The 23556-nt window shown below is 44.1% G+C and overlaps 1 protein-coding gene across 1 annotated transcript in view; it reads right to left on the reverse strand.

Moving 5' to 3' along the window:
- The window catches only part of ATRN (attractin), a 167603-nt gene that overhangs the window by 17269 nt on the left and 126778 nt on the right, over nt 1-23556 (reverse strand). Inside the window, 1 exon segment of the mRNA XM_082236278.1 lies at nt 20130-20208. Within this exon segment, the coding sequence (XP_082092404.1) occupies nt 20130-20208 (79 nt within the window).

A 23556-nucleotide genomic window follows, 5' to 3' on the forward strand; every position in this document is an offset into this window, starting at 1 on the left:
TGGGCAGGGCTTGTGCTGTTGGGTAACCATGCCGAATTAGCTAGCTGTATTGAAAAGAGGTCAGGCTCTCAGCTGGAAACGCCCAGCTGCAAAAGGCCACAGAGCTCTTCCCACTATTTTAAGCATCGTTTTGAAATCTCCCTTCATTACTTGGGCCCATGGTGCAGATGAACGATGTAAAATTACTGAAATGAAAAGCATCCTAAAAATACACTGAAAGGCAGCCATTATATATACAGTGGAACCTCAGCTTTCAAACGTAATCCGTTCTGGAAGACCGTTCGACTTCCGAAATGTTCGAAACCTGAGGATCAAAGGACGGTTGGCAAAATCCATTGAAAACATGGAGAAACGCGCCTCGGAAAGCCATTCAAGATCCTAGGCGCGCTCGAAAACGGAAGCAATTACTTCTGGGTTTTCCAAATTGTTCGTCAACGGAGATGTTCGAGAACCGAGGTTCCACTGTACTTTGCTTCCAGAAAAGGCTTGGAGGATGAAAAGAGTTTTAGAGGTGGAGAACAGTCTCTGAGAACACCTCTCTTTAAGCCCCTTGCTACACTTAGCATTTTATAAGAACAGGGGGAGCTTATCAAAGTCAAGCTTACAAGACTAGGAACTAGCCCAGAGCAGCAACTGGAAAGCTCCAAGGCTTCAGGCAGAGGTCTTTCCTAGCCTGAAATCCTTCCCAGAAGCAGAACCAGTGGTTCCCCATTTTTTTCCCCATGGACCACTTGGAAATTGCTGAGGGTCTTGGTGGACCACTTAATATTCCCCGCCGCCGCCTGTCTGTAGCAATTGTGAATCCTGGATGCTGAATTATTTTGACAGTACAGTCATACCTTGCTTCTCGAACAGAATGCGTTTCAGGAGTCCGTTCGACTTCCAGAACTGTTCGGAAACCAAGACGTGGCTTCCGATTGGCCACAGGAGCGCCCTGCAGCCAATCGGAAGCTGCGGAAACCACACCGGACCTTCAGCTTCCGAAAATTGTTCGAAAACAGGAACACTCACTCTCGGTTTTTTATTGTCTGGGAGTCAAAATGTACAAGTTCCAGGGCATTCGACAACCAAGGTACGACTGTATCTTTTTGCTTCTTTTAATTCTTATATTGTATGTTATTGTATTACCATCTGAACTTAACAAGACTGTACAGAAGTCAAAGTGTTCTTCGCAGACATGCCCCAAACCACCTGAATTAAGCTCAGTTTGGGAACCACCAGTCCGGCCCTGGCCCAGAGTTAGCGAACAACATCCAGGTGTGAGACCTGGGATCTATTCTGGAGACTGCCTTGAACAATGCAACGATCATGCCAATAGAACTTTACATAGTATAAAGGGAGGCAGTTTGCCCACAGGGATTTTTGACCTATACTCTACTGACAACCTGCCATACAAGTGCCAGTCAAGTGAACCCAAACTCATGTGCCAGACCTCCTGTTCCAGACTACTACTTAAAAAGATGCTCGGCAGATTGCAAAGTGAAGAAAGCGCGAAACAGATTGCAGGGTTGCTGCTGCAGTAATTGTGCCCTTCAGCTACCATAAAACGCTTTGTCTAATGGCTGTAAAATAAAACCAGAGCAAGCTGTCCTGATAAATATGCCCAAAATAAGAATCAAGCAGAACTCATTAACTCGGCAAGGAGTTGAATATTCACACAATCACTGAGCCCACCCAGGAGGTTATGTGGGTACAGCTACATGAATCTTGCACTTGCAATAGCTCTCGAAGCCTTCAAATCATGAGACAATACATGTTTGGCAAATGTCTTGTGTGTTGTTTTTTTAAAAAAATTGCTCAATTCATGCTGGAGGCCCTTGATCAGAATGGACAACGATGAACCATTCACAAGCCCAGACACTAATTGTTCACCTCAATGGAGCACAAGAACAAGATTCAAGGATAATAATAGTGGGGCAAAGGAATCTCACAGCAGTAAAATGCTAGGTGCAAGAGTCTCCTGTACTGCAGCACAGATGAAGTAGAAAGAGTGTGGACCTTATCCAGCCATCGATGGGAGACCAGAGACAGCCTCATGAAAGCCACGCTGAGCTTTCCAAGAGCGAGATCTAATCGTGTTTTGAAACCAATATTCAGGCATTTAAAGGTCTCTAGGGAAAGGCTGCATAACTTATGTGTTCTCTGTAGGTCTTACTGAAATGACCCATTAATCTAGAGTTACTCCTGAGTAGGTTAATAAATAACAGCGTTTTCCAGCTCAGAGTTTGTGATCAGCATCAGAACCATTTTCACAAGTTCTTTCGTACACAAATCAATTCCTGGTCTCCCCACACCCCCAAGGTGTTATTTAACAGCAATCCAATTTAGAGGGAAATGCATTTTGCTTGTCACTGCACAACTAGAAGTCAGAAACCCTTCCGATCTACTTTGAATTACCCAGTGGTCTACCAGCACACCCTGCTCCTCCTTCTACCCACTCCTGCTGTCGGCGCAGAGGTGGGGCTCACAAGAGTCATAGGACTAATCTATACTGGTGAGTTATAACGTTATAAATGTGTTATAAAAATATGACACTAGCAGGTGCTGTACAGGATTCAATGGGAAATTGTATTGAGAGCTATATAGCTTTTCTTCTTAGCTTTTTTTAAAAAAGATCATTCTAGATCTACCCCTAGATCTAATCCTAGTTAAACAACACTTGGGAAGGGTGAAAGTTGGTCACTCGTGCTATAGGAAATCAAAATTAAAAGGTCATCCAGCTATGAGAATGATATGCAAAAGGAACACAACTAGTACACACACACACACACACACACACACACACCATTATCAAGAAGTAAGTTATAGATTTGTCCCATTATTGTGTACTTCTTGACAATTCTGTGATTCTATGCTACTGTCAGGGAACTGCCATCGGAGCTGGAAGCGGAGGGAAGGCTCCAAAGGGAAGGCGGAGAGGGTCCCAGTAGGGAGAGAGGGAGCCCATCTGCTGGGGAAGGAAATCAGCGTAACACCAGTAAAGAAGGGGGGCAGATGGGGGAATCGGGGAGGAGGCTCCAAGACTCCTCGCCGGAGACCAGCGGAGAGAGTACGGGTACTCCACTGCCCACACCCTCCCTGCGCAGAAGACTTCCGCGCAGGGAGAGTAGGAGGAGACTTGGCGTCAAGGAACTTTTGTGCTGGAAGAAGTTTAAGAAACGCCCACTGACGGATTCTGCCAGCGACTGAGACAGTCACGATGCTGGAGGCTGTTCAGTCAGAAAGGGTTAACCAGGTAACCTAGCCTTACGGCAACTTACGCACGAGCAACCCCTAAACCCATTACAGCTACCATCAATCCGTAACACCACCCCTTTTTGGAAACTGTTTTACAAAGAAATAGCTTTGGCACGTATCAGCCTTGGGACTTGCTTAACTTCAAGAGGAATATCTATTTTTAAATGAAGCAACACTCCTCCACCCAAAACACACACACACATCCTGACAACATAGCAGATCTCCATTGCTGCCAGTGGACCTTGGTTTAAGAAAACCCGACTGAGCAATACATCATCTTTACTGAAGAAATGTAACAAGAATGAAATATTATGCAATCAAGGATAAATCAATTTTAATGTTTAATGGTATGGAACAGATACAAAAACATATTGGAACCAAAAATCCCGCACTGGTTATCCCCGTTAGAAATGATGTCTGTAAAAAAAGTTAATATGAGAGGGAAATGGGGAAACTATGGAGAAATGGTTACCAAGGAAGGAGGGAAGTGGAAATTAAAACCCTACGATCAAGTTAAGGAGTTAACACACGATTGGCTGCATTACTTTCAGATAAACGAAATGTTTAAAAAGGAGTTGAAGGAAAGAAATTACGTAGAAAAAGAGTCAACTTACCAAAAAGAGATAATAGATAACGAACATAAAATCCTGTCAAAAATGTATAAAATACTACTGGAGTGGCATATGAAGGATGAGGAAGTGAAAGCGGTGATGGTACAATGGGCAAGGGACCTAGGCTATAACATTCAACTAGAGGATTGGGAAAGGTTGTGGAAAGAGAACATTAAATTTACGGCTTGCATTTCACTGAGGGAAAACATGATGAAAATGCTCTACAGATGGTACCTGTCACCTGCCAAATTGGCAAAGATCTATAAGGTGGACAACAAGTGCTGGAAATGTAGATATAAAGAAGGGACTTTCTTCCATCAGTGGTGGGAGTGTAAGAAAGTTAAAAGCTTTTGGGAAGAGATATATAACGAGATGAAAAAGATGTTAAAATATACTTTCGTGAAAAAACCAGAAGCATTTCTATTAGGTATCGTAGGGAAGGATGTCAAAAGAAAGGACTGTAGACTTTTCCAGTACGCGGTGACAGCTGCCAGAATTGTGTTAGCCCAGAAGTGGAAGCAGGAAGGAGTTCCAACGGTGGAAGAGTGGAGAACAAAACTGATAGAATATGCTGAATTGGATAAATTGACAGGGAAAATCAGATATAATAAGGACCAGAAATTTATAAAGGACTGGGAGAAATTTGTGTGTTATTTGGAAAATAATTATGGGACAAAAATAACGCTAGTGGGATTTAAAGAGGCTTTGTAAAATATCAATAAATATTGTTTAGTAGAGATTATGAGGAAGGATGGAATAACTGGCAATAGGAACAAAAAAGATGGAATGTGTATTAAAAGGTTAACTATGAATGATGTCAGCAACGCTGATGGAAGTCCAAAAGGAAAATGATTTGTTGTACATATGGTTTTACTTTTACTGTTATTTTCTTTTTTTTCTTCTGTATATGATATTTTCTTTTTTTTGAAACTCTAATAAAAATTATTAAAAAAAAAAATCAATTTTAATGTTTTATCTTTACATTCATGAAATGGCGGCCTGCCAAGATGGAATTCTGAAACAAGCGAGGTTTTCAGTCATTAATGTTATTCTCCCTCGAAAAGATACTACGCTACTCCTCAGACCGAAATGCAGGACTTTCCATTCAACCTCCAGGCACAACACACAATTGTTATGGAATTCTTTTGTTCATGACAATAGAAACCTTTGATGAGGTATGACAGTAACAAGCAACAGTAATCTAAGACAGACAGGATGGTGGTGATATCAAAACCATTGAAATGTTGGAAGAGGGAGCAGACATTTTTGAATTTTTATTTTAAACCCTCACTAGTATTCTTTATAGCTATGAGAATGAGAGTAATGAAATCTGGCACTTTAGGGCGTGGAAACTGGAATAAAGAACAATGACAATTGGCTTTGTTCAGACATCGAACCAAACCCTAGTTACAGAAATTTAACTTTGGTTTGTTTTGAAGTCTGAAATCATAAGCCCTGGTTCGTGATCAGCCAACAAACTAGAATCAGAGGCCACACATGAATTGGTTTTGCAAACCATGGATTGAAGTGATGTCTAAACTGACAAACCATAATTATGGCCACTTCTACATCTCTGGAGAAAAAAGTGCTTACCTGATGTTAAATTAAAACCACACATGGTGCAATAAATCATGATTTGCCTGTATAGTCATTCAAACCATGGCTTAAACTATGGTTGGACTACAGTTCTAAACTATGATTAGTGAAAGCTGTAGTTCCTTCTGATGCCCAGATTGAACCAACTTCTGTCTTTGTTGAAGCCTTAAGGGGAGCTATTATAAAATACATTATCAGCGGTAACTGACACACACACCCCAAATAAAAAAACTAATCGGGGGTGGAAAGGGGGAAGGAACGGGCTGGGGAAAGGGTAGAATGGGTCCATGTGAGGTTATGCACACTGAATCAATGCACTCAGGAGTCAGGAACGTAACCACCCCCAAAAATCAGTTGTTGCCTGAACAAAAAAGACCGGCGGGAGCCCTCATCCATCCAACTACCATCTGCATCACTAAGACCACTAGAAGAAGAGGCGCATCAGCATTCCATACTGCTTAGACCCAGCTCTGCATGGCCTGCAGAATGACTATCTCACTACAAGCCACGATAGGGACGTGGGTGGCACTGTGGGTTAAACCACAGAACCTAGGACTTGCCGATCAGAAGGTCGGCGGTTCGAATCCCCGCGGCGGGGTGAGCTCCCGTTGCTCTGTCCCTGCTCCTGCCAGCCTAGCAGTTTGAAAGCACGTCAAAGTGCAAGTAGATAAATAGGTACCACTTCGGCGGGAAGGTAAACGGCGTTTCCGTGCGCTGCTCTGGTTCACCAGAAGTGGCTTAGTCATGCTGGCCACATGACCCGGAAGCTATACGCCGGCTCCCTCGGCCAGTAAAGCGAGATGAGTGCCGCAACCCCAGAGTCGGCCACGACTGGACCTAATGGTCAGGGGTCCCTTTACCTTACAAGCCATTATCCGGAAGCCAAGATGAAGCCTTGGCCTCTTCATCATGGGTCCTCTGGGGGAAACCAACCACAGGCACTGGTTCACACCTAACACAAAGCCATTCTCTGTGTTGTTTTGCCCCATTCGTGGCAAAGGATTTTCAACAGGAGATGCGAAGCAGCCACTTCTGAGCAGCATGCAGCCCAATCACATAAAATAAGCTATGGTTTAACATAGGTGGGAAAACATTTTCATTGCTGTAATCGCCACGAACCCAAGTTCTCTTTACTGGTCAGTTACTGCCATGTCAGGTTGCATTAGTATCCATAGGAGGGGTTCTTTTTTTTGGGGGGGGGTGTATCCTGCCTCAATGTTCAACACTTTGCACTAGCTTACACTGAACTGCATTTGCCGGTGCATTGCCCATTCTCTCTCCCAATTTGGGAGATGTGCTTTTGAAGCTCGCCAAAATCCCTTTTTGCTTCTACGACCCTGAAAAACTCTGTTTCATCAGAAAACTTGGACATGTACCCCCTTAGTTCATGGACCCCGCCTCCTGGGTTTCATGAAGCCCCGTCAAGACTGCCTGGGAGATAAACACTAGGGAGCAGAACAGTTATTCACCGAGGCAACATAAATGCTTAAACAATCACGAGAGAGGAGAGGCATGTTCTTTTGAAAATAAATTGGGCAGTAACACTTAGCCACAATTGCAAGCCACCATGTAAGACAACGAATAAATAATTATCTGGCAGTATTTTCATCATAGCCGAAAATTAAGTTTCCAGTTCCCTGGGGCAGCGATTGCATTAATGTTAGCTAATTAGGTTTGTAACCAACTTTGCAAGCCTCTCTCTCTCTCTCTCTCTCTCTCTCTCTCTCTGTGTGTGTGTGTGTGTGTGTTGGGGGGGGGAGAAATAGAACTCAAATGCTGTTCAACAGGCATTTCCACACTTCAAATTATTACAAACACAGGACAAAGCTACTGGGAATTGATGTCATGTGAAAAGACAAGACAAATGTATCTTCATCAGCCATGGATTAAATACATATTTTATCAGAACCAGGCCCCCAAACAAGGAAGACACAATGGATGACCTTTAGTATGCAGAATAAGCTGAAGGTTTGAGGCTTTAAAAAAACGTAAGCGAGGTCTGCTGTAAATGCAAATTAAAAGCAGGGAAGAATACGATAACAAGGGGCACCCATCAGCTGAAAAGCTGGGAAATGTTCAGTGTAATTACAAAAAGGCTATTCTAACTCTCCAAGAGAATAAATTCCAATGCACCCATTACTGACCATTTTTTCCAGGAACAAACTGTTCCTTGATAGGGCAAGTCAAAAGCCCAAGCTTGTGGTTCTTCTTGGCAAGAATGGCCAAGCAACCGCTTCTTGGTCTGGATGTGACCCCTGAATCAATCTCATCAGCCACCATGTCATCTTTGATTGGTGGGCTAGGGGGACCTCAACAGTCCTGGCCCAGGAACCCAAACTACCAAAACTGAAGTTCAGTTTTGTTAAAACCAAGACTCATTTTCCCTTCAAAAGCCAAAGACAGAACTAGATATTGAAATTGAGGACCTCATGGGAAAGAGAGTTGTGATCAGACGCTGAAATCAATATAGAAAATTTATTTAAAATACCCAAGCAGAAAACCATTTTGCATGATGAAAAATGCAAGGATAATCCACAAAGAATATCAAAGTGGAAAAAGGCTTATTATACACAACTGTAAGGAACAGTGTATGCAGGTAAAAATAGAATGTAATGATTACATGGGTAACAAAACAGAATATTCTGCCTTGTGGCTTAATGCTATTCAATCTAAAGATTTCACTCTTAAAACTTTACTTTGTCATTTTATCTGATACTTCCAATATTTCTGTTCTATTGCAGTCAACAATTACAGCAAGCAAAACTTAGAAGTAATTTTTATTTACTTAATCTCTGCTTTGATTTACCTTCCAGATCACCCACTAGTCAATAGCAGTTAAAAGCTTTGCTTATATAGCAAATTAATCTTAAAAGTTAAGCAGAAGAGGAGGAGATGCTAAATCTGTCTTTCCAGGTAGGGGTTCAAAGGAACAAGTTTCTGCGGATTCTAGGAAGAGTGGAGAGATTAATCCAGGACCCAATGCATGGAAGAGAAAAAGATCAAAAAATAAAATAGTGTGGTTCAAACCTCACCGGGGAGTAAGCAAAAATAAAACAAGAATTATTTATGTATAAAACTACAGAAGCCAAATCTGTTCAGAATTGTTCATGAACCAAAGCTTGTGCCCCAAAAGGCAGATTCACAGAAAAAAATGCCACAAAACACTTCAAAAGTAGAGGGAGGGAAAAGCTCAAAGCATGAAACCCCTTCTTCTCGCAAAGAGAAAAGCAAAGGGCAAAGTGGACCCCAAGAGGCCTAGAACAAGCAAAAATATATGATAGCAAAACGGGAGCTAAGCAATGAAATTAAGCGAGAAGAAAAAGTGATCTCCAGCATGGAGCTGCAGTCTTTTTCCATCCCCACCCCTTGGCACCCCAATTTTTCTGCCTTCTTTTCTCACTGTTAATTCAGTATTGCTTTGGTAAAGGCCAGGCCAGCGGAGAGGCACCTGCAGAAACAATTCTCCACCAGTTTTAGGTGATTAATAGCACGTTCTTGAGCCTTATCAGAGTCCAGAGAAATTCACGAAGGCTGCTCAGGGCTGCTAGCCACATGGAATAACCAAACTCGTATCTTCGTCAGACTGCAGCACTCTTGTCTCAGCTCGTCAGCATTTCTGCTTCCAACATCTCAGCATCCGAGTCGACAGAGACATTTTTGCCCTTAAGAAGAACATTGAGGCCTGATTAAACCATGAGCCAGAGTTTCTCGACCAAAGGTTTGCTTCCATCCTGCTCCATAGGTCTCCGCCTTCCTCATGCATGCCACTATCCACTCCCCGCTCCAAAGACCAGACGTCAATGTTTTTGACGTCTCTCTGTCAGGTTGACTGACATTTATTTATTTTTTAATTACTTGTATACAGCAAGCCTGCAGCTTAAGTGCATTTAACTTGTGCGCAATCAGCTTTACGTGCACGGCAAAAAACATTAAAAAGGGGGCAGGGTCCAGGAAAAATGACTTTGGCAATCTCACTCGCCACTGAACCCAATGAGTTTTGACTCTGCACAATCTTGGCTTTCAGGCACGATGCCCAGAATGTAACTCCCATGTAAGCTGTGGACCTACTGTTCCACTTTCCCTCCAAGGAGCTCCAGGTGGTTGTATATAGCTCTCCTCCTCCCAATTTTATTCTTGCAAGAACCCTGTAAAGTAGACTAGACTGAGAGAGGTCATCCCAGATGAGCTTCATGGGCAAGTGGGGATCTTCACTGGCTCCCAGTACATTTCCAAGCACAATTCAAAGTCTTGGTGCTGACCTTTAAAGCCCTAAATGGGCTCGGTCCTGGATACCTGAAGGAGGGTCTCCACCCCCATCGTTCAGCCCAGATATAGAGGTCCAGCGCTGAGAGCCTTCTGGTGGTTCCCTCCCTGCGAGAAGTGAGGTTACAGGGAACCAGGCAGAGGGCCTTCTCGGTAGTGGCACCTGCCCTGTGGAATGCCCTCCCAGCAGATGTTAAGGCAATAAGCAACTATTTTACTTTTAAAAGACAACTGAAGGCAGCCCTCTTTAGGGAAGTTTTTAATGTTGAATGCTGTACTGCGTTTTTAATATTCTGTTGGGAGCTGCCCAGAGTGGCTGGGGAAACCCAGCCAGATGGGCGGGGTATAAATAATAAGTTGTTGTTGTTGTTGTTGTTGTTGTTGTTGTTGTTGTTGTTACAGTCATACCTCGGGTCACAGATGCTTCAGGTTGCCTTTCAGGTTAAATGGTAAAGGGACCCCTGACCATTAGGTCCAGTCTTGACAGACTCTGGGGTTGCGGTGCTCATCTCGCTTTATTGGCCAAGGGAGCCGGCATACAGCTTCCGGGTCATGTGGCCAGCATGACTAAGCCGCTTCTGGTGCACCAGAGCAGCGCACGGAAACGCCGTTTACCTTCCCGCCAGAGTGGTACCTATTTATCTACTTGCACTTTGACATGCTTTCGAACTGCTAGGTTGGCAGGAGCAGGGACCGAGCAATGGGAGCTCACCCCGTCATGGGGATTTGAACCGCCAGCCTTCTGATCGGCAAGTCCTAGGCTCTGTGGTTTAACCCACAGCGCCACCTGCGTCCAGTTTTACAGACACGCCAAAATCTGGAAGTACTAGAACGGGTTACGTCTGGGTTTCGTCGGTCATGCATGCGCAGAAGCGCTAAATCGCACTTTGCACATGTGCAGAAGCACCGAATCGCAACCCGCGCATGCACAGACGCGCCGCTGCGGGTTGCGAACATGCAGCATAGATCACGTTTGCAACCCGAGCGTCCACTGTATTATTATATTTGAACCCTGGTCTTCCGAGTCACAGTCCAAAACCTGAACCACCACCCTGACTTCCCAATGTGGCATGATGACATCACCGTGCGGGTTTCTCTGCTACACAAGCATGAGAAGCCACTGCTCATGGGGGCAGAGGGACTGTGAGTGTTGACATTACAGGCTACAAGGAGAACCACCAGATGCAGGGATCCTCTTTTCAGAAGTTGCCTCAAGTTCCCCATATTTAGCATATTGACTATTTGACTTCACCAAATGGTCCTGGGGAAGGGTTACAAAAATGTCACAATTGGAACCAGTGCAACTTACATTAAAATCATAAGATAAAACCAGAGAACCAACAGCAAACAACCAAATCTGCAGCACAGAACAGAAATGCAGGAAAAGGAAAGACATCCACACAAGCAAAGGGTTCGGTAAAATGGTGCGTCTTGGCCAGCTGTCAAAAAGCACGCAATGGATGGTATAAAGACACATCTCACTGCATAACCTGGGGGAAAGTAAGACAGCAGGGCTAATAATGGTTCTTAACCTTCCTTGCCACCAAAGTTTCTTTCTGACTTGGATTAAAGTCTGAACCAAGACAGAAATCAGGGACCATGACACTTGCTGGTATTGAAAGTTGGCATTGTAAGTTACTAAATGTTGCATCTGAAACCAAGCAATAATGGACATTAGTGCCATAATTAAAACAAACACTAAATTTAGCCTTTTCTCTCAAACATAACCCAGAAAAAAGGAAAGTGCCAAATCTCAGAGAGAGAGAGAGATTTCAGTATATGTTTCGGTTGCGTCAATTTTTACTGATAAACCATTTTAGATTATTAATTGGAAGGTGGCAGATAAATATTTAAAATAAATGAAAGCAAATCACTATCTTTTCAGACTATCTACACAGGTATAGTATAGTATTTTGAGTGGACAGTCTACTGTTTTGAGACTTGGATAAATGCCCTCCATCATACCCTGCCCAAGCTGATTCACAATCTGAGGTTTAAGCCTTGGATTGTGGCTCACAGCTTGACTACAGAAATCCCAAAGGCATGTAAAAAAAGGGAAAGAAGGTTGAAAGGGAGCAAAAAATACATATTAAGACTTGGTTGTAGACAGATGTACTCTTTATGATGCCATTGCGGTTTTATTTCAAGCATTATTCTCCACCACCGCCTTCATGTTTCCTATCACTTTCCAAAAGTCATGTAATAAAAGGAGCAATTTTATCTGTCTTTCAGTATCATTCCGAGCCTCGAACAAGCATTCTTTCTTGTTTCCATTTCCTCCACCAGCAAAATACAGCGCCTGAAAGCCATTTTGTTACAGTGCTCAGTGGAGAGAGAGAAAAGGGTACGAATTTACGAACCACTCACTTCCCTTTAGTAGATCAGTGTCACGCGGACTCTAATGCCGCCTTGCCAAGTTGCCCAAATGTTACTTCAGATAATATACTGATAGGTCTAAACCCCTGCCAAATGCTTTACAATATCCTACTCTCATTCAGTTATGAATAAATGCTCCTCATCACCACCGTATCCGGGCTAGGTTAAGTAGGGAGTTACATTGGCTATATTAGGTTTCAGGATTGGTTTGGTTTTTAATTTGTGAAGGAAAGATTGAAACAAATGTGCTTCACACTCATTGGGCAGATGCTCTTGGTTGTTCTGTTTTGAGCAATGGCCTGAGTAGTATGGAAATGGGGAATGGATTTTAATGATACCTTGGGGAGCTCCCTGCAGGACTCAGGCTGGAGACTCCATTAAGAGCAGAGCTTAGATGTTGCTTCAGCAGCAGTCATCTTCTGACTGGGCCTTAAATAGGAGCTGCAGCTCTTTCTCAGTTGCTAGCTCCACCTTCCGTGTGAGAAGCTTCTTGCAGCGGTTCTCAACCTGTGGGTCGCCAGATGTTGTAGGACTACAACTCCCATCATCCCTGAGCTCTGGCCTTGCTAGCTAGGGGTGATGGGGAGTTGTAGTTCAACAACATCTGGGGACCCACAGGTTGAGAAAGGCTGGACTTTAAAGGGACCCCGGCTGCTTAAGCTCTTGCAGATTCCTGAAAAACATGGGAGACTGTGGCCCTGCTAGGACCACAGCTAGAGTCCTCTGCATCAGAGGAGGAAAGCAGGATCGCATGGTCATAACACTGTTCAGCACAGAGTTGGCAGGGACCACAAGCGTCATCTAGTCCAACCCCCTGCAATACAGGAATCTTTTGCCCAATGTGGGGCTCGAACCCACAACCTTCAGATTAAGAGCCCTATGATCTACAGACGGAGCTGTCCCAGCTCACCTGAGAGTGAGCAAAATCTTCTGCTTTCAGTGTTTTGCATCATGTTCTACTGGCCAGGTACAAGAAGTTATTGCAACTATAAGTAATGTTTTAACAATATCCCCCCCTTAAAAAGCATAACATTCTATATTTTTCTGCAGTATTTTTCAAGCTGTTAGAAATAGCACAAGCCTGCAACAACCTTACTCAACATTCCTATCGCATAGTCCTTCAACACTCCAGAGTCCTGGGAAAGCTCTGTTGCTCCCAAAACCAGCAAAAGTGAGCTTCTACTTTCCCTTCTAGCTCATAAGGACCCCAGATGGGTCACTGATCTATCTTCCATATATGTATCCCTCTCCTAGCATACCAGCAACAATGTAGGGGGCTTCTTAGATTTACTTGTTATTTATTACACAAAATTTCTACTCCGCTTGATTGCAAAAAACAAACCTCAAAGCGGATTGCAAAAAGTTAAAACAATAAAATCGAGGGAAAAATCACAAACATGCTTTAAAACATACAAAATATAAAATACTAAAACAGATTAAAATTACCTCAACTTTCTAAGCATCTGGGTGGGCTTATCTAAATAGGAATGTTTTCGGCAGGCACCAAAAAGAGTACCGTGAAGTCTGCTTGATCTCAATAGGCAGGGAGATGGGAAAGGAATCAACTCAATTCAGCCATAGGAAGCGGTTATGACCTCAGTCGTCATTTTGGGGTTGAGCAGGGACAGCAGGTGACCTGATACACAACTCGGGTCAGAAAGAAGTCGCCACTGGACAGCAACTCTTCAACACTATTAAGTTATGAGGATCCCTTCCGTATAAAGTTTTAGGACAGTTTGTTAGAAATCAGACAAGTTGTCTATCACTTGAAATTAAAGTGTGCAAACCAAGTATGAGAAACCTAACTGTGAGAAAGATAAGATACCAGCTGATCCTCTCTGCAACTTTCAAAAAAAAAGTATGCCCAGAGGATAACTTCACACCAGTGACATTTTCCATTTAAGCCATCATTAAATGCCTCACTTGGCTCCAGGCAGAATGCGGTATTTCTCAGACTACATCCAGCATAAACCCTGATTAACATTTTAGGAAAAACTACAGGAAGCCTTCACTTTGCTTTTTATACTCTTGTCAAGATGGGAAAGAGAAAAACAATGGCCATTTATCCCCAAAGTCTGTCTCCTGCTGCTGGTGCCCAGCTGCATCAGACCAAAAACCTATCTGGCCCATCATCCCATTTCCTACAGTGGTCCATAGGAGGCCTCTGAGAAACCCACAAACAGGCCTTGAGTGCTATAGCACTCGTCCTCTGTTGGCCCCCTAGCAAGTGCAACTATTCAGAGGTATTCTGCCTCTGGATGTGGTACAGTAAGGGCATGCCTCAACTTTAAATTCTGCTTTGTATGTCTGTTTATCGTCTTTAAAAATTGTATCTGTTTTGAATCACTCTGTGCTCAGGTTCCAAACATATATATATATATGCCCATTCACGATAACGGGTAATCTAAAAATGTTTGCAACCTTCCTCCCCACCCTTTGGCCCAAGTGTTTTGAAAAGGAACATGTGAGGTATAGGTTGACACTGTCAAATTCAGCCAATTTATTTCACACTTAAGTCCTCCCTACTATACTTAAAAATACCTGTTGAGGTCTCTGAATTTTCAAAGTTAGGTCCTGATTAAGGATGGGCATGGTTGCATGCAAGCCTTTTGAGCAGGACAGAGTAGAATCATAGAATCATAGAATCATAGAGTTGGAAGAGACCACAAGGGCCATCGAGTCCAACCCCCTGCCAAGCAGGAAACACCATCAGAGCACTCCTGACATATGGTTGTCAAGCCTCTGCTTAAAGACCTCCAAAGAAGGAGACTCCACCACACTCCTTGGCAGCAAATTCCACTGTCGAACAGCTCTTACTGTCAGGAAGTTCTTCCTAATGTTTAGGTGGAATCTTCTTTCTTGTAGTTTGGATCCATTGCTCCGTGTCCGCTTCTCCGGAGCAGCAGAAAACAACCTTTCTCCCTCCTCTATGTGACATCCTTTTATATATTTGAACATGGCTCTCATATCACCCCTTAACCTCCTCTTCTCCAGGCTAAACATGCCCAGCTCCCTTAGCCGTTCCTCATAAGGCATCGTTTCCAGGCCCTTGACCATTTTGGTTGCCCTCCTCTGGACACGTTCCAGTTTGTCAGTGTCCTTCTTGAATTGTGGTGCCCAGAACTGGACACAGTACTCCAGGTGTGGTCTGACCAGAGCAGAATACAGTGGCACTATTACTTCCCTTGATCTAGATGCTATACTCCTATTGATGCAGCCCAGAATTGCATTGGCTTTTTTAGCTGCCGCGTCACACTGTTGGCTCATGTCAAGTTTGTGGTCAACCAAGACTCCTAGATCCTTTTCACATGTACTGCTCTCAAGCCAGGTGTCACCCATCTTGTATTTGTGCCTCTCATTTTTTTTGCCCAAGTGCAATACTTTACATTTCTCCCTGTTAAAATTCATCTTGTTTGTTTTTGCCCAGTTCTCTAATCTGTCAAGGTCGTTTTGAAGTGTGATCCTGTCCTCTGGGGTGTTAGCCACCCCTCCCAGTTTGGTGTCATCTGCAAATTTGATCAGGATGCCCTTGAGTCCATCATCCAAGTCGTTGATAAAGATGTTGAATAAGACCGGGCCCAAGACAGAACCCTGTGGCACCCCACTAGTCACTCTTCTCCAGGATGAAGAGGAACCATTGATGAGCACCCTTTGGGTTCGGTCAGTCAGCCAGTTACAAATCCACTGAGTGGTAGCATAGTCAAGACCGCATTTTATCAGCTTCTTTACAAGAATATCATGGGGCACCTTGTCAAATGCCTTGCTGAAATCAAGGTAGGCTACATCCACTGCGTTCCCTTCATCTACCAGGCTTGTAATTCTGTCAAAAAACGAGATCAGGTTAGTCTGACATGATTTATTTTTCAGAAATCCATGCTGACTATTGGTGATCACAGCATTCCTTTCTAGGTGCTCACAGACTGTTTGCTTAATGATCTGCTCCAGAATCTTCCCTGCTATTGATGTCAGACTGACTGGGCGGTAATTATTTGGGTCCTCTCTTTTCCCCTTTTTGAAAATAGGGACAACATTTGCCCTCCTCCAGTCTGCCGGGACTTCGCCTGTTCTCCAGGAATTCTCAAAGATGACTGCCAGTGGTTCTGAGATCACATCTGCCAGTTCTTTTAATACTCTTGGATGCAGTTCATCTGGCCCTGGAGACTTGAATACATCTAAACTAGCCAAATATTCTTGTACTATCTCCTTAGTTATTCTGGGTTGTGTTTCCTTTGCTGAATCATTTGCTCCAAATTCTTCAGGTCGGGCATTGTTTTCTTTATCAGAGAAGACTGAGGCAAAGAAGGCATTGAGTAGTTCAGCCCTTTCTGTGTCCCCTGTTTGCATTTCACCATCTTCTCCTCTGAGTGACCCCATTGTTTCTTTGTTCTTCCTTTTGCTACGAACATACCCATAAAAGCCTTTTTTGTTGCTTTTAACCTCTCTAGCAAGCCTGAGTTCATTCTGTGCTTTAGCTTTTCTGACTTTGTGTCTACACGTGCTGGCTATTTGTTTGAATTCCTCTTTGGTGGTTTCCCCCCTTTTCCATTTTTTGTACACATCCTTTTTTAATCTTAATTCAGTTAAAAGTTCTTTAGATAGCCACCCTGGCTTCTTTAGGCACCTTCCATGTTTCCGTCTCATTGGTATTGCCTGACGTTGTGCTTTTAGTATCTCCCTCTTAACAAACTCCCAGCCATCATGAACTCCCTTTCCTTTTAGTATTGTTGTCCATGGGATCTCACCCAGCACTTCCCTAAGTTTTATGAAGTTGGCTTTCTTAAAGTCAAGAAATTGAGTCCTAGTATGCTTGGCTGCTCCTTTCCACTGTATAGTAAACTTCAGAAGAGCATGATCACTCGCGCCTAATGATCCTTCCACTTCTACCCCACTAACCAGGTCATCAACATTGGTTAGGACCAGATCTAAAATGGCTGTTCCTCTTGTTGCTTCTCCCACTTTCTGGACAATGAAGTTGTCTGCAAGGCCAGTGAGGAATCTGTTTGACCTTATGCTCTTGGCTGAGTTTGACGTCCAACAAATATCCGGGTAATTGAAGTCCCCCATTACTACTATCTCCCTTCCTTTTGCATGCTTGGCCATCTGTTCCAGGAAGGCATCATCTATGTCCTCTGTTTGGCTTGGGGATCTATAGTAAACTCCCACAATGAGGTCTCTGTTATTCTTCTCTCCCTTAATTTTGACCCAAATGCTCTCACTTTGGCTTTGAGGATCTAAATCTTGGATCTCTTCACAGGTATACACATCCCTGACATATAACGCCACTCCTCCTCCTTTCTTGTCTGGTCTGTTTCTCTGAAATAGATTGTATCCCCCCATTATTACATTCCAATCGTGGGACTTATCCCACCAGGTTTCAGTGATGCCTATTATGTCATATTTAGTTTGCTGTACCAAGAGCTCAAGCTCATCTTGTTTATTTCCCATGCTTTGCGCATTAGTGTACAGACATTGAAGTCCATTAATCATTCCCCCGTGTCTCTTATTTAAGGATTTTTTCCTCCCACCACTAGGTCCGCGTGCTGTTTGCTCCATTTGGTCTATGACATTTGGATGATCATCTTCATTAATTGATAGACTCCTACCTTCAGGAGCACTGTCTCCCTCCCCCACATTAGTCAGTTTAAAGCCCTCCTGATGAGGTTTCTGAGATTTTTGGCAAAAACATTTCTCCCAACCGTTGTGAGGTGCAGCCCATCACTTGCCAGAAGTCCATCTTCAAGAAACTGCAGTCCGTGATCTAAGAATCCAAACCGTTCCTGTTTACACCATTTGCGAAGCCAGCTGTTCACTTCCACTATTTTCCCCTCTCTCCCTGGGCCACTTCGTTCAACTGGGAGGACAGATGAGATGACAATTTGTGCATTTAGTTGCTTCAATTTCCTGCCGAGAGCCTCGTAGTCTCTTTTGATCTTCTGGAGGCTATTGCTTGCAGTGTCATTGGTTCCCACATTAACCAAGAGGAAGGGGTATTTGTCAGTGGGTTTTATGATTCCTTGCAGTCGTTCAGTTACATCTTGGATCTTAGCCCCGGGGAGACAGCACACTTCCCGAGACATCTTGTCAGGCCCACAGATCACTGCTTCTGTTCCCCTCAGTAGGGAATCCCCTATCACCACTACACGCCTCCTCTTGGGTTTGGTCGGGGTTCTTCCGTGAGCTGTCTGTTCCAAGGTCACCTGCACATTCCCTGAGGACTGACTTTGCTGCTCGTCTTCATATACCTGATCGACTGTAATGAGGGAGAGATCCTCAAATGGAGTCTGCTCTTCGTCTTCCATGCTAGGGGAGAGGACCTCAAAGCGATTGTGTATTTCTAAGCAATCAGAGTGAACCCTGGGCCTCCAACTTCTTTGAGTCACGTTTCTCCATATACCTGGCTCCTGTGTTGGTGAACTAGACTCCTTCTCAGGGGAGTCCCCTGTCTCCTCCTTGGTGGACATAAAGTGTACAACTCCTAGGAGGAAATATATGTCCGTGCAAGAAGGACTTGTGCATTTTAAACACTCAAGCTCCAGAGTAAATGTCACTGCTCATGTCAATATATGTTAGATGGACTAGATAGGGAAAGGTAGTCAAAGATCAGGAAAGAATAGTTTGCCCAATAAGGTCTATGCGTGAGCCTTTTCAAACTACTTACAGAAAACAAAATGACCTCTCTTGGGCCTATAACAATTATTATCGCTTGCCTCACTGCTGAAATACCATTATTAACTTTCTTTACGAGAAACCACTACTCCTCTTGCCTCTTATTTGAATCTCTTGGTGGCATTCAGCTAATTTTTACTTACAGCAGACCCACTGAAATAACTGGGCCTAACTAAGACATGTTCATCAATTTCAGTGGGTCTGCTGAATAAACTTACCCTGAAGTCTTCTGGCATGAACAGAGCCCTGGGAGGGGCAGGGCCCCATCTTACTTTCTGAGGGGCTTCAGGGAAGGCAAAGATCTTTATTTTTAGTATTTCTAAATATTAGCACATCATAAAAGATCGGGGTGGTGAAGAATGACAAGGCGCAAAGCACCATCAAGAACACAGCAAATAACAACAGAAGAGACGAGCTGTCACATTGAGAAGAAGAAGAAGAAGAAGAAGAAGAAGAAGAAGAAGAAGAAGAAGAAGAAGAAGAAGTGTTCAAGAGACATTTGAAAGTCAAAAGCGAGGGTGCCTACTAAATATCTATTGGACATGTATTTCACAGCAGGACCTAACCTCCAGTTGAGGCCAATGAGGGTTCTGTAACATGTGGAACATCTGTTCTCCTCCAAATGATTTCAGGGATTAATATGGGATTATAAGGTCTCAGGTAAGGGTTCAGGTGGTCCGTAAAAGTATACTGGGTCCAAGTTGTTCAGGGCTGTGTATATCAGTGCAATAACCTTCAACCAGGCCCATTAGCATATGAGCAGCCGGTGCAGATGTTTTAGCAAGTTGCTGGACCTCTGCTCCCATCAGCAGTCTAGCCATTGCATTCCGCACCAGCTGGGGCTTCCAGGTGAGGCGCAAGGGCAGGTTGCCACGGAGTGTGGTGCATTAATGCTGGCTTGGGGAAGCAGAGAGGGGAGCCATGCTGCTTCCTGGCTGCCCCCAAATCCTGCACACAGAATCAAGGAAGGGACCCCAAGGGTCATCTAGTCCAACCCCTGCAATGCAGGAGGAAACAAGATGAAACAATATCTGGTCTCTTCCACACACCCCACATGGTGCCAGGGAACTAGGAGGAAGAGGAGAAGGGCCAGACCCTCTTTTTCTTTTTAACATTTGCAGCAGGGCTTTTGCAAAAGCATTGTGTGTCTCACGCCATTTCTGCCTTCCTTCGAGCTAACTCAAAAGGAGACAGATGCCTCTCTGCCGCCTTCTGCAGAACATAGGGAATTTCAAGAGGGCTTCCAGAGCCCTCGGTCAGTAAGCAAGGCTTCTGGCTCAGTTGTGTACTTGCCACCTCTTAGGAGAACAAATGCAAGAAGCAGACATAAAAGCTCACAGGTCGTAGCAAGAAGGCAGTGATTCTGTCATTTTGACCCACCTCTCTCCGCCGCGACGCCCAGCAGCTCTGCTTAATCTTCCAAACCACAGCGGCCACAAGGAGCAGAGACAAGAAACAGCTGAAATGGAGGAAACAGGAAAAACAACAACAACACTTATTTCCTTTCGATTTGAGATGCAGGAGAATTCGACAGCTAGACCAACAAAAATAGCATTGCACTCTCGTGAACTTCTGTCAACAGATACTAATGGCACATAAAGTGCCTGGCAACATTGAGATTCATGTCTGTGTCTTGTAAGGTGGTGCGCAGCAGGCATTTGGGCGGGGGGGAGGGGGGGAGAGAGAAGCAAGATGTGCCGCTGCGAAGGGTGAATGACAAAACCAGAATGAGACCATATCACCTGCCTTCACACTTGAGAACGTCAACATAATTCAATCAAGTTATCACTCAACGGTGATGACAGAAGGCCCTGCTAATGCAAATCTCACTGTGACCCAGCAAGGGAAACAGAACGGCAATGTGTGAAAACATGCAAAAGGGATTTTAAATAAGGAATGTTTGTTCTGTTTCCTTTCTAATCGCAGGTAACGTCTTATTTATAAGACCAAGTGAACTAGAAAATGAACCCTGTTCATATTGATTTATTCACTGGCTGAGATTTATAGGCCTACTCTCTCCCTAAGGCACAGAGTAGATTCTAGCCAAATGTTATCATTAATCCTCATAAAATCAAGAAAGGGAGGTCACCGTTGTCCCATTTTTCAGATGGGAAAGTGAGGCTGAATGATGTACCGAAAGCCAGCTAATGATTCCATAGCTGAGTTGGGATTTGAACCCAAGCCAAATCTAACACTCTACCCATGGGGCTCTCCAGTTTCACAATCGTTTTGTAAGAGTACTCAATTATTTTTCTACATCTGTTATGACAAAGGAAAAGGGTGATCTAATAGCTTTCATATGTCATTACTTTTATCCAGATCTTTCTGTAATTGTTTTTGATCCAATTAATTATAGCAACTTGCCAACCCAGAGCCAGCAAACATTCTTCCCCCATTATCTCAATAACCTTCAAAGCAGCATGCCCTACAGTTAGATAGGTGGCTGCTACTTGCTCCAGTTTACAACCTGGAACAAAGGCAGAAAATTACTTGCCCAAATATTATCTGATGATTTACCAAAGCAAATGCCAAGTCCTTTAATAAAGTATCATTTAAAATCTTCCTATTTCACAGACACGATCTATTCAGCAGACAGAAAATACAAAGAGAGACCTGCAGCAGTTGTATGCAAGTTATTTAATACTCCTCCCCGCCTAGTCATGATGTTTGGGGCATATTTGTCCAAAAGTAAGTTCTTTTGCAAGGTGAATTCTTGTCCGATCAAAAAGAAAATATCAAAAAATAAAATGTAGACCAAAACAAGAGAATGGAATTCTGCTATGCAACATCCCGGCCCATCAAAGCCTCCTGAACAAAGAACCAAGTTTGTTTCTCTCCCTAAAACAAAACCCTACGGTGCCTCTGCTCATGTCCTCAGTCCCAATCCCTTTTCACCATTTCTAAATTCAGAGGAAGAAGTTGGGAGCAGAAAGGACTTGTGCTTATTGGAGGCTGCTCTTGAAGGCTTACAGGAGCTCACACTCCTCGCTAGACAGACCGTAACCCACATCAGATATTTGTCCAATGGCTGAGGCGGTCCCGTCTGTGTGAAAAATTCAGCAGCCCCTTAACACTTCAGCCAAACCCTGCTGAGTTTAACAAGAGCCTGTCAAAAGACTTCGCTGAAGTGTCACCCTCCTCTAACTCTTTTGCTATCAACTATCTTCTTTGCCTTTTTAAAAAAAATCCATTTGGGAAGGTATCAGTGGAATATACTGAGCAGCTTTCTTCTTCAACGCTTCCAAAAAGAACCCTTTACATCTTTGTCACAAGGAGGCAGCAGATCCCCGTAAGTGCTGAAAAGCTCACACAGTGGGGCTCATTTTTTATTGCAGGAGGTCAGTCACCAGCACTTCCAAAAGCATCAGAACTGCAGAGTTCACTTCAGAGTCAGAGCTCTGAACCCCAGATGATCGGGTCATATTTAAAGGTGACATTTCTGACGCATAAATGGCACTCAGAAGTTCCACCGCGCTTGGGCAACCAGCAACTGGAACCGGCATGGCGGCTATGCAGAACATCAGGCAAGGCAAATGCAAATAAGGTCCTCTCTTAGTTCTCAATGGCTTGTATGGGAAGAAGCGGTTGGTCTGCAATCCAGGGCAACTGAAAGGAGGAAATCCTTGCCCTTCACTTTAAAAGAGTGGCAAGAAATAAAGGTTCGGTGGACACCACAATGCTGCCAAATTGTATCCTATTACTTCTGCAACAACAGAAATAGGAAGGTGACTTTTATTATTATTATTTATTGAATTTATATACTGCCCTATTCCCGGAGGTCTCAGGGTGGTTCACAGAAAAGGCCTACATAAAAACCACAATATATATAATAAAAATAACAGCAATAACCCAATAATACCCCCCCAAGAGCCACATTTTAAAAGGGTATGGGATGTTGATCAGGTCAACCAAAGGCCTGGTTAAAAAGGAACATTTTTGCCTTGCGCCTAAGGTGTATAATGAAGCTGCCAAGGGAACTTCCTCCCTGGGGAGAGCATTCCACAGATGGGGAGCCACTGCAGAGAAGGCCCTGTTCTTGTGTTGCCACCCTCCGGCCTTCTCGAGGAGGAGGCACACAAAGGACGGCCTCAGAAGATGATCTCAGGGTCTTGGTAGGTTCATATGGAAAGAGGCGGTGCTTGAGGTCTTGCAATCCTGAGCCATTTAAGGCTTTATAGGTCAAAACCGGCACTTTGAATTGGGCCCATAAACTAATTGGTAGCCAGTGCAGTTGGGCCAGGATCGGTGTAATACGCTCAAACTGTCTTTCTCCGGTGAGCAACCTGGCCGCTTAGGGGAAATCAGGTCAATAGCCCGAGTCATTTGGGTGTTCCAGAGGTCAGCTAGGGCTTCAACAGGGGCGCTAGTCATATCAGCCAGAAAACCCCTAGAGGCATTTGGAATCCCACTGGATCCATCAGCCGCCGAGGGCGGACCTTCCTAATAAGTCCCCCGCTTCTGTGGAGAGGAAAAGGTGCTGACAGCCTAAATCTCAACAGGAGTGATCTAACCATGGCAAGGGACAGATGTGTGGCCTGCCATGTACGTTGGGATGGTGACATGTTGGGACAGCTACATGGTTGTCATGGCGGCCATGAAGTCCTGAGCCGTCCCTGAGCCACCTGCCTTGGCATGGACGTTGAAGTCTTCCAGAACCAGCAGTCTGGGAGTCTTCAGCACCACCTCTGAGACCAGCTCTGTCCGCTCAGGCAGGGAGACTGCTGGGCAGCAAGGTGGGCAGTAAGCCAGCAGAACCCCTAATCTGTCCTGATTGCCAAGAACACACACTCTAGACCCCCCACCCCCC

This window comes from Podarcis vaucheri (genome assembly GCF_965113315.1).
Source record: "Podarcis vaucheri genome assembly, chromosome: 9".
Lineage (NCBI taxonomy): Eukaryota > Metazoa > Chordata > Lepidosauria > Squamata > Lacertidae > Podarcis > Podarcis vaucheri.